This window comes from Pleurodeles waltl, chromosome 4_2 (assembly GCF_031143425.1).
Source record: "Pleurodeles waltl isolate 20211129_DDA chromosome 4_2, aPleWal1.hap1.20221129, whole genome shotgun sequence".
Lineage (NCBI taxonomy): Eukaryota > Metazoa > Chordata > Amphibia > Caudata > Salamandridae > Pleurodeles > Pleurodeles waltl.
Genome location: NC_090443.1, coordinates 843,333,476 through 843,345,504, shown reverse-complemented (window position 1 = coordinate 843,345,504; position 12,029 = coordinate 843,333,476). Strand labels below are relative to the sequence as shown.

At 40.7% G+C, this 12,029-nt stretch overlaps 1 protein-coding gene across 3 annotated transcripts in view; it reads right to left on the bottom strand.

The window, feature by feature from the left end:
• The window catches only part of FGGY (FGGY carbohydrate kinase domain containing), a 1,529,104-nt gene that overhangs the window by 194,935 nt on the left and 1,322,140 nt on the right, over positions 1 to 12,029 (bottom strand). For all 3 annotated transcript variants that reach the window (XR_011202985.1, XM_069232576.1, XM_069232575.1), the window contains exon 14: positions 6,537 to 6,631. Coding sequence is in view for 2 of the 3 variants with exons in the window: in XM_069232576.1 (XP_069088677.1) it covers positions 6,537 to 6,631 (95 nt within the window). In the remaining variant the exon portion in view is untranslated. The remainder of the gene's footprint in view (positions 1 to 6,536; positions 6,632 to 12,029) is intronic.

The window sequence follows — 12,029 nt, the reverse complement described above, 5'->3', positions numbered from 1 at the left end:
CAATATTCACTGCACTCAGGAAACCTCAACCCAAAATGCTTTGTAGGGCATTACTTTTAGAAAACATTTTTGCTCATAACTTAGCCTGTGGTGGCTCTAGGACAATGGGACCACCTTCTAAACATTGACCACGATGTGCTCTTTCTGTCTTTATCATCTCTGCCCCCCCCCACTATGTTAGTGGGGACCCCAAAATAATAACCCCTACCACTATTCATTATCTTTTTAAGCTTTCTCATGGCTGGAACTTTTGTTTTAAAGCTGAGTGAAGTTATGTGTTATGGGGTGTAATATCATTGCAATAGTCCAGCTAGCATTACAAAATGTGTAATACACTGTATTACTTTCTCTCATTTTTTCATATGGTTGTGCTCTCTAAGGGCTGACTGTATGATTACATGACCATGTTTCTTCCAAATGCTATTTTTATTGTGGTGTCCTCTAGGAGCTGTTCTGAGCATTGTAGTCAACATACTATAATATGTGCAGCACGAAAACTCGCCCCATAATGCTTTGCAGGGCATTACTTTTACAAAACATTTTTGCTCATAACTCAGCCTGTGGTGGTCACAGGACAATGAGACCACCTTCAAAAAGCTCCTTCTGTATACATCGTTTCTGGGTCCCCAAACTAGGTTAGTGGGGACCTAAAAATAATAACTCCTCCCACCATTCAGTGTCTTTCAAGCTTTCTCGTGGCTACGACTTTTGTTTTAGAGCTGGGAGAAGTTTTGTTTTAAAGGTCTTGTTTGTAATATCACTGCAATAGGTCTGCCAGGCCTAAAAATGCCCTATAGGGGCTAAGTATATAGTTACACTGCATTACTTTCTCCTTTTTTTGTTCATGGGGTTATCCCCTTTAGGGGCTAACAATATGGTTACATGACCATGTTTCTTCCAAATGATATTTTTGTTATGGTGCCCTCTAAGGACTGTTTTGAGCATTGAAGTCTACTGCCAAAAGTGTATTTCTAATAAAGGTTTATATGATAATTGTATATGTTTTAATAATCTCTCCTTATTACAATTATGACCATAATTGGGGCCAATTTAACATCCTTATTACACTGTGACTGTTTGAACACTCTTGATATGTTTGGGTGACCCTCCTAGTTTATTTCTCCTCTGTGACTGTCTTGTGTCATTTTTGGGGGAATTGTGTTAGCCAGTCATCTGGTGGTTTGGTGGTGGTGAAAGTGCAGTTTTGTGGCAAGAAGTATAAATCAGGCCCTAAGTATCAAGTGCATTTTTCATAGCTCTAAAATTGAAAGAAGTATCGTCTTCAACACAGTTTAAAAATATTTTTTATTTTTTTGGGTGTCCAGGTGCATATGATGACCTAACGGAATTGAGAACCAGGCCATGCACATGAAATAGCTTGAAAATGTTCATGGCACGTGCAGAACAGGCACTAGCAGTACCAGATTTAGAGGTATATAAATCTAAGTTGGAAAGACAGGAGTTCTTGATGGAGGAAATACAGTTTTATAAAACCTATTCTGCATTGTTCAAAAGACTTTTCCTCACCATTTTAAGAAAAAAGTAATAGCACATAACTGCCGGATTTAGGGCCTGATTTAGAGTTTGGCAGACGGTTACTCCGTCATAGACATGATGAATATCCTGTCTGCTGTATTACGATCTCCATAGGCTATAATGGGATCATAATACGGTGGACGGGATATGTGTCACGTTTGTGACGCAGTAACCCCCTCCGCTAAACTCTGAAACAGGCCCTTAGATTCAGATATTAATATAACTAACGTAAATGTGGTAAAGATACCAGAATAAATACTGTATGTCAAGGGCTGAGAGAAAGCTGAGAACCAAGCAGGGTGAAGTAAGGCAGACTGAAGCAAGTATGCTTCAAGGGGTGCTGCTAGGAGTGAGAAATATATTATACGAACACAGACCCAAAATCAGAGGGCAAGGGAGGAGATCAGCAATGAAGAGGGAGATGACCATAATCTCCTACGTAAACAACAAAGTGGGAAGTTCCACAAAAAACAGTCAGCCACACCAGAAAAGACCTTAGGAAAGGCAAAAAATAGAGACACTTACTAGGAGAAACAGGCTCAATAATAAGTCAGAACGGCGAGTAATAGGAGTGTTGAGTTTATACTTTCAACATCCACACTTTCCAATGGAAGAAAACCATGAAAATTATAATCCAATAGCGCCCAAATCTGGTCTTCAGACTGCGTTCTGGCAGGCCTTAAATATTTCCTCCGGATCTGAAGATTCTAATTGACCATGGATTCCACACAAAAAAAAAATTGAAAAATGTTAAAATAAGAGTTTGGGGCTAGGATCTTTTCCCAGTTGAAAAAACATGTTTCTGGTACACTACAGAGGGTTCTAGCTGCCAGTAGAAAGCAGGGACGCTTGGAAAGTGCAACCACATCACAGAGAACATGTCCATAGGAGAAAGAATGACCTTTAAGATCCTGTGTTTTCCGTGAGTGGACTCAGGCAGATGGTCCATGTTATGGATGGATTTTCTTTTTTCAAGCAAGAATAACTGTATTCTAATGGTTGCAGAGAAACTCTTTGTTCACTGAATCGTTGTAGAAAATGAGTGCCAATGACAAAAAAGAATCACACAAATAATCATATAGAGCCCTAGTAAGGGAGGAGGACTTGCTCCAGGAAACCCTGGCAATCAGTTTTGGGATGGGAATATGAGCTGCCTAGTTTTGCAGGCGGGTACATCTGCCTCAAGTGCTGCCCTAATGAAAGTCTCTACCATATTGTTGACTTTTCTGGCCTCAACATGCACAACTGTCATGTGTGCATGCTGTAGAAAAGAGTATCATTCGTACAGAGGCCAAGAGAGGGGCTCTGTAGCATAGAAGAGTGCACTATACTTATCGTTGTCAGCTGATATGAATTTGGCAGTGGGAGCAGAATGTTGCAAAGTTTGCCTTTCCCCTCTCAATTTTAGCCTAAGTCTAATGTGACTGCTACTTCCTTTGTGCCTCTGTTGCATAATCTATGTAGATGGTAATATGTGCCAATGGAGTGCGTCTCTGTAGAGTATTAATGTGCTACAAGAAGATGGTATAATGTGCCATTAGTGAGTGCACATTGTATGACTGTTAGTCAGTGGAATCCATTTTGAATTGTCACTACAACCAAACTGTACAAGATGGAGACTAGACATAACTAGCCACACCAGCAATGTATATTGGCAGCATTTCTGAGGCTTTTGTTTGGCTACAGTCACTGAAGTGTGGGAAGATGGAGAGAAGGCTCAGTTTAGACCTACAGGAGTGACTTTTTGCTGTGTCCTGCGGTTTGATGCTGCTTTAGGCAGGCGTAGAGAGTAGGTGGAGTTTGTTAGGAGTGTGGTGACAGTAGTCTTCGCTGAAGTGCAGGGATAGCCTTTGTCAGAGCCTTTGTTCATAGGCATCAGGTGTGAAGGCTTCTCTTTGGGCTTGTGTTGTGAGTTTCTTGAGGTGGAGACTCCAGTCGTCATCTCCGGGTGCCTGCTGTCATCTGGAAAATACATTGTGTGTGCTTTGGAGAAAGGGGATAGACAAAGTGAAGTAACTGCCTTAAACTAGTTCCACAAATAGCACATGCACAATACACAAGCCATGTTTGAGAAAGGATGTTGGAGAAACCTCTAAGATCGAGGGCTGAGCTCTGAGACTGCAGCCCTGCACTACCTCCCTGACTAAGCCTTGTACTGCTGTCCTCACCACAGTGAGAGCCAAGTGGTAAAGGGGTGTATGTGATGCGCAGTTGGCAATTTCCTTTGTTTGGGCTGCCCCTAGGACATCGGCTGCACATGGACTCAAATTCCCTGCTTGAGTCTCAGTAACACGTGTGCCTCGGGACCCCGTACCCGGTTGTGACAAGATTTCAGGAAAACCTTGCGTCGCTTCATTGCATGCCAATGGGACATGCTATGAAGTTGCTGTTCTTTATATATCGCTTCGATTAATATAAAACAGAAGGCAGTTTGGGAAAAGGTCCATTGAGATATGCAAGCATATGGCACTTTCATGTGGCATGTTGTGTCTAGCGTGCCACAAATATAAACAAAACACACTTGAAAAAAAGGTTATTTTCAACTACTCTTTTTGATGTTACCCACCCAGAACAGAACCACACAATATATAACAATGCTTCAAAAAATGTCAAGTGCAAGTTTATGTGATACTTTCTCCCTTACGTATATTAGCACATTTGCATTAACAAATAGTGCTTGAGACCCGTGATGAGGCGCTGAATCTCATTAGCAGAGGGTGGGTGTAGGTTGTTCTTGGTTGGAAGAATGGTTGATTGTAGTGTGGAATGTGTGGTAAAGTGTTTTGGTGTCAACACCTGATCATCAGAGTTTGCTTGTAGCAGAACAGAGGAGTGCGGCGTAGAGCATTTCAGCATTGTATGGTTGTGACTGTCTGGAAGGGCTGTGAGTTTGCCCAGTGTAAGAAGTAATCTGGTATCCTGCGTGATGATTGGAGACGTGTTGTACTTATGCCTTGGAATGAAGCCAATTAAGATATGTGGGAGTCTTTCTCTCACTTCATAAAACTGAACTGGTACTTCAATATCATCCTTAGCAAAGACTACACAAACTAGAATAGAGATTAGTATGAATTACGTTGAACAGTAACTACTTAATAACTGAAGCTGCCTGTTTTCTCGTTGTTTTTAGCCAACAAAAGGTTTCTAAATTGAAAGACAGTGAAGATCAGTGATGAAAAACAGACACCAATATATTTAAAAAACAAAGTTGGTTAAGCAGTAAATACCTCTCAGAAGGGTGGGATAACCTTAAAGTTAGGCAAGGCGGCATAAGAAATGGCTGGGAGAAAGTAAGCAATGGTGGTAAATGATACAGAGCATGAAAAATAGGTCCGCTCTGCGTCACATTAACAACATAGGTAAAGATAGTCATTAAAAAATGAGTTTGAGGTAGTGACAGACTACGAATGTTTATAGTCTAAGGGCCCAATTTACAAACCTATTTGCAAAGATTTAAATGTGAATTACTACTACTTCTACTACACACAGCATTTTACCTGTATGGGAAAATAGTACATCAGAGAAAATCTGCTGTCACTGGTGGGTAGTGTCTGTTACAAGGCATGGATGCCATAGAAATTTGTTGAACAAAAATTTGTGAGTCGGTGGTACTGACAAACTTTCCCATGGCCAATTTTCACCCAGGATATGATATGGGATTTACTCCAAGGGCGTCTGAATGTTAAAATATGCATCCACTTTTGAGAAAATGAGAGAAATACCAACAGAAGCAGTACCCTGAGTTTTCTCATTTCTTCCCACAATCTATTTTTATTTCCTGGGAGGGACATCCGGGTACCGTGACTGGAAAGGAGAAGGTGAGATCCTCCCACGGGATACCGACAGGCGTTAGGGACGGGGTATGCTCAGTGATGGGTGGGTTTCTGAGTAAGCAGGCTGTAGTCAGGTTGGGTGCTGCGGGGCTGGTGAAAGGGTAATCAAGCTGGTAGGAAAACTCGTTGGGAGGGTTGAATGGGTTTTGATCAGGGCCTCAGAATCTCTGAATTGGTGGCCCTGGGTGGCACAGCTGGGTGGCAAGAAAAATGCCATTCCAAAAACCGTTTTTCTAAATATGATGAATAGCTATGCAGTTTGCATAGATACTTATAGTTTAAAAACAATTTAGGTGTTGTGAGCCATGAAGCTTCACAACTTTCCAAGCTGTCGGGGTGGAAATCGGGAGGCAGCTCCCCCACAGATTGGCAGGGGTGTAGGAGAAGTGACTACTCCACGGGAAAATGAATTACTGTTAAAACAAACCTAAAAGGAAAGTAGCAGGTGAAGTGCACTTTTGGTAAACACTTACACGTATAATCTATCAGGCTGCTGAAAGGACAGAGCAGAACCGGAAAGACGCGGACATAACTTGATTCAGTGGGTGACGCAATAAAGAACCTCTGCTCGGGGTGTTTGCCGCAATGAGCTCTTGGTTGCAGACAAATAACAAAGGGTCATATTTAGAGCTGGACGGACAGGGGCTCCATCAGGAAACTGGCAGATGTGTGGACCGCCACATTACAAGTGACTACAATGCACATGTAATAGAGTGGACAAGATATCTCTACGTTTGCGGTGGCGTATCCGGTTCACAAAGTTGTAAATAAGGCAACATTGCATTAATTACACAAAACAACACTGAACACCGCCAAAAAATAGAGCAAAACAGTACCGCCATATTATGTAAAACTGTGCTAATTGGCAAATCTGTAAAAAAAAAAAAAAACTAAAATAACATGAACCGATATTTTATGTGATCTTAATCACGAACCTTGACCTGAGTAAGGGCCCAGTAGTAGCAGACCAGTTGATTCCAGCTTCTACACGGGCCTCCTTTACCTGCCTACACAATCGAATTCTCCTAAAGCCGGGTCTTTGAGATGCCTGAGACAAGCAGTCTGGCACCGATCCACATTTCGCAAGAGTACAAAAGTGAACAAGGAACAAAACTGACAATGAGAGACAGCAGGGTTGAGAAGTTTCCACTCCGCACTTAATCATACCTGTATTGAAGTGAAATCCCCACAGGCACAGGCTCCAAGAATGGCGGCGCCCACTAACACAGATTCCACTTCTTTGGAGAGGACGACAGGCATGCCTAGGCAGGAGATATCAATAACCCAGTCAAGGAAATGGAAAAGGTACTGCCCCGATCTTACATTCCACAACACACTTCAGGGTATGTGTGCTATCAACCAAGAGCCATATTCTGAAGCAAGGTCAACACTTTTCTGCTGACTCTCGAGTTACAGCAGCCATTTACTCATATTAATTGCTTGTAATGATGTGGTTGATAAACTTAATGCACATAGTTTTAGCTCTGGCGTTAGCTAAAATCTTTCGATTTTAATAAAATTACATACATAATATACATAGTTTTAGGGGCTTTCAGCCAACTGTCTTTACACGCTGGTCAGTTTTTCTGTCACATTTTTGTTCTGCTCACCACAGCATACAACGTGGTGCTGTTAGCGCATCAGACCGTAATAAGTAAACTTACAAGGGGACGCGAATAGGCCGATTAACCTTTTGACTCGCATTTAAGATATTCCCATCCTAGATCCAGTACATGCAAATCAATAATCGATAACCAATCAATAACATCAATAATCAATGATAATCAATGACATTAATAATCAAATGGAGTCAGTAATTGTCACACACCATGACCTTTCAGTCATGAATAACCACATCTTTTAGTAAAACTTTGAATATTTATTTTCCTATATGAACAATGCTAATTCCACGTAAAATAATCTCAAAATCAAATGATAAACATACAGAAACATCACTGGCTGTCCAAAGCGATGAAAGAAATGTAATCTAACCAAAGTTTTAACCACTACACATGCTAAAGTTACAATGCAAAATAAAAATAAGAACAATTGCGCCAACGATATCACATCAATTTAGATTCAGCAAAGAAAAGACATCAAACGTTATTCCCTATAGCAGACTTTCATTAGTAAGGAATCCTTAAATATCACCACCTTAGCATCATCATGTTGAGTTTCATGCAAAACAATTTAGTAAACACACAAATGTGGAAAACATCTAACTATGGCTCTATCAAAATAGTGCGGTTGGTATCTAGAAAGAAAAAGCAAAACAGTCTTAAGAAACACATCAGTAATAATATACCTCTTCTCAAATGGATCAGCAAGCTAAGATAGTCTTCGTCCTCAGGACATCAGTTTGGTCAGTAAGGCATCAGGATTCAGCATCAAAGTTCAGAAAACGCAAAGTCTTTAAGCAGTAAAGTTAAGCATGCCTCTTGTCAAGATGCTCAGTAAAGTAAGGGCCCTTCAGCGAGAAAGAAAATGGGCAAATAGCCTGTCTTCCCTCTGTGCAGTCCGGCTAAGTTAGATTCCCTAAAACTACTTCCCAAGTCCGTATTGGTCAAGGTCATGTTCACACTTTGTCCAATAAAACGAAAACATCAAATCTATGATTTCTACTAGTACTCAGTTCACATGTCGCTGATTGGCTTCTCTTGTAAAGTCCTCATCATCCGGCTCGTCAGGTAACAATATTGTTGCAGTTTATATTCCAGTCAGTGTCTCCATTGTTTTTCTACTGAGAAAGTCAGTCTTACACACATTACACACATATTGTTACATTTAGCAAGAACAGCATCTTCTAGCAATCGGTTCTCATGAGAAAGACTTTTAGCTACGAGCACAGTTGAAAATCATAGTTTAATTCCCTAAGCAGACATTTTATTAATCGGTTTAGAAATACGGCCGTGCAACTAGGCCAGGACCTCCACTAAGTTAAGGCCTACAACTAATAAAGCTAATATATAATGCATAACCTTTAATATGATGTACTACTACATTAATCAAACTTCATTTTTATATTAATAAGCCATAAATAAGTATACTTCGTGAACATTGGCGGCCACTCATCGTGGTCACATTTTCAAATGCGTGCCTTATTTTTCTCTATATTATTACATGTTCTACGCAAATCTATTACTCAGAATACATGAATACTCATTAATATTTTTATTAAATTAACTGCTTTAGCAGTGCTCAGCGTCACCCCACTACAGCCATTAAATTGAATGCCACTCACCTCGCTTGAGGTGAGTGGCATTCAGCTTTTGCACAATGTTCACTAACAAAGACAACAGAGTTTGCTTTAGGGCCAGGACCTACAAGCCAATTTCTACTTTTTCAAAATCACTCTGAGGTTTTCTTTTTCTTTTGACTTTCCTTTTTTGGCGAGGGCTCAGCTACTCCCCCAACCCTACTACCAGGCTACTCATGTCACTTCTTATGCGCACATCTCGCAGTTTAATTTTGTTTGCTTTTCTTTTTTTCTTTTAATACAAGAGAGCCCTGCAATTTCCCAACAGTCCTATTGGGTTGCTCGTGTCTCTTCACACGCGCACACAGCACTTATAAGTAATCAATTTTTTTATGAAACATAATGCAAAATTTGGGACTATGCATGGAGCTGGAAGTGTCTTCATGCATAGTTGGACATCTTTCAATTTTTTTCGCAGAAGTGAAAATCATTAAAAACTGGCTGCATATGCATGCATACACACAGGCAAACATCTTTAAATGGTTTTTGTAATACAGTTTTACATCTACCATTCTCCAACACTGGCAAAGATAAAAGGTCGGCAGCCAATGCTAGCATTTTTGGTTTTCCAATGCTTCTTATTGTATGGTATGTGGGCATTAATAGTAATATGCTGACTGGTTAACAGAATTTGTACCTGTTGTACTCAATAGTATTTCATATTTATTTCCCCTTCTATTTCTCAAGACCAACATGCTTTATTTATTTCTGTTAGTAGTCACGGTGCAAGTAAAGAGGGAATTAGAGATTCTTATGCCATAACAATTTTATTTATATACGTTTAAGAACCAGATTACAACTTCCAAGGGGTAGGCATGATTATGTACTCAATAAAATAGGATGCCTTGGGGATAGTGTGCGATATTTATCACCTATTACAAGATGAGCACGTCAAAATGGGACACAACATGCACATGGTGCAAGGTCTGCCACAGCACCCAGGAAATAATTGATCATCATCAGTAAAACTGACTGTCACTGTAGCAGAACCTCAGTAAATGTCATACATTCCCTTCCCTTAGTCCTTCGCTGAATGAGAGTGTGTAGGTGTTTGTCATATTTTCACATTTGCACATCACCTTACCTAGTGTTACACATGAAATTAAGTTAATCAATAGGTGCCTTTAATATTATATAGTTTCACAAGAGCAAAGGTCATTTTGTGAAGTTTCTACTTTTGTAAATAAAGTTACGATTATTTCTAGAAACCGGAAGCAGAAAAGGGATGGGTGAAATGTTTACAAAAATCCTCAACCACTTCCAATCACCTCTGGACACAACAAAGTCCACAATTCTTTGCCCATTACGCCACTTAAGACAGGGACTAAACATATGCAAATCACCCTTGGTCCTTGTCACAAGTTCACAAAGGGTACAAGGGCGGTAACAACTGGTTATCCAACTAATGACTCATCACACAACACTTAAGTACGCTTAACACTGAGTGTGGTTTAAAAATACTGCCACCCGAGAACAAGTAAAATAATGCAAACAGAAACATGCTGTGGTTCAATTTAGGTTTTGTTCTCCCATTTTGACAATGATGCAGGAAAAGTCTGTAGGCGGGGAATTTGCCACAGTCTATACACTAAAGGCATCTAAGTCACACACACCTCCTTTCAATCTTCCACCTGAACATACAGATGTCGCAGCTTTACCCAGACCAACTCCAGTGGCAGGTCAGGAAGGAATTTTAGGCTGTGGTAGGAGTCGATTTGCATTACAGAATAAGGATTACAGAGACCTACCCAAGTCAACGAGATGGCCCAGATGCACCACAGATTCCAGCCAGTCACCATGTCCAAAAACCTCACCCCCCATTACTGGGTGATGTCAGGGAGGGTCCTGTTTCCCCACCCCAGAGAGGTGCCCTTGGGAGAATGGGGGGCCCTGACTGTGTGAAATCACTTTGTGGTGCACAGTTCAAGCCTGAATGATTTTTTTGCCTCTGTGCCCGCATCAATACTATGGGGTGGGTGCAGAGGCAAAGTGTTTCCCTCATTTGAATGGATGATGCCCCCATGCAAATGAGGGTATGCCCTCTTAAGATAGCGCTGGTGCTATATGAGTATATATGTACATGTGCTAGCTTTAATACACATAGGGGAACACAAACATATGCAATCCCTTCCATAATACCCTAAGGGCACAGAAAACGGCTACACACTCTTGTTGGGGCTCCAGGGCACTGTCTGTAATACAGGCCCTGGTGTCTTTTTGAACTGGCAACACTTAGGTTTTACAAAATGGAGCATAACGTGTAAAAGGTGTTTGCACCTTTTTTACTTTTATATAGTCAGTTACCTTCATCTAAACATATTTACTGGCATTGCTTAGGCAGTGCCCAACTCATATCACGGTAGGAGTAAAGGAGCCAGGCTCAACTGTATGTTTAAAGATCTCCACCTCTCTTTAATCTATAAACCATCATGGAAGAAGTGTGGAGAGGACTATTTATTTTGTATAAGGTTGTTCGTTTTTTTTCTGTTCTACAAGGTTTTTTTGCTCTTACTTGCCTCTGCTGTGACATGGTCTCCTTTTCATTGCCCAGGAGAGGATCCTTTTTACGACACATTATGCCCTATGTTATTGTCGTTCTATGTGGTCTGGGCCTCTGTTGATCTCATCACTGACTCTCAAAATCAAAGTTTTTCTGCATTGGGTCTTTTCTGTTTTTTCTTTTGTGCTGACATTACTTTTTCCAGTCATTCATTACGATTTTTGGGACATATGCTGTTCTTCTCTTTATTCACATATTTAGACTATACTGTCTCCTAGCTTTCCCAGCCTCTGTTTCGCTACTTGTTTTTCTGTGCTTACTGTTCTTGGCTCCTAGGCTTAGGTATTTCTTGATTGGCTGTTTGATTCGTTCTTGGTCTGGCATTAACCAATACCTTTTATTTAATTATTATATATATAATTAGATAATGGACTTTCAGGCAGCCCTCTTCAACCACTGGACTACTGAAGTGTCACTCATACTTTGGTTCCATCCACCACAACATACAATGTAGGATTTGGCTGGAGATTGTTCCCTTCACTGTAACACAAATGTGCCACCCCTGTCGGAAGTAATCCAGCTAGATGATTCTGTATTCTGACATTTTAATTTTGATCCAATGTTTACAACAATAATGCGTGCATGCTCTGGCCCAGGCAATCCTGTAAGATGCGAGACCCAGGGTCTGACCCTCTCCTCTACCGAGGTGGACCAAGCATGTCCTCAAGCTGACATGCTAATTAATTATTGGTCCCAGTGTACCTTATGCTTTTGAATGATAATCATAGCTGGCCTTTTTCCTCTGTAACATTCCGCTTGCAAGTAGGGCTCAGACCATGCGCTGACATCCAGACTGAATGTGCACATGTACTATGTGTTTGTAGTGTGGTTTAGTAAGGATCCA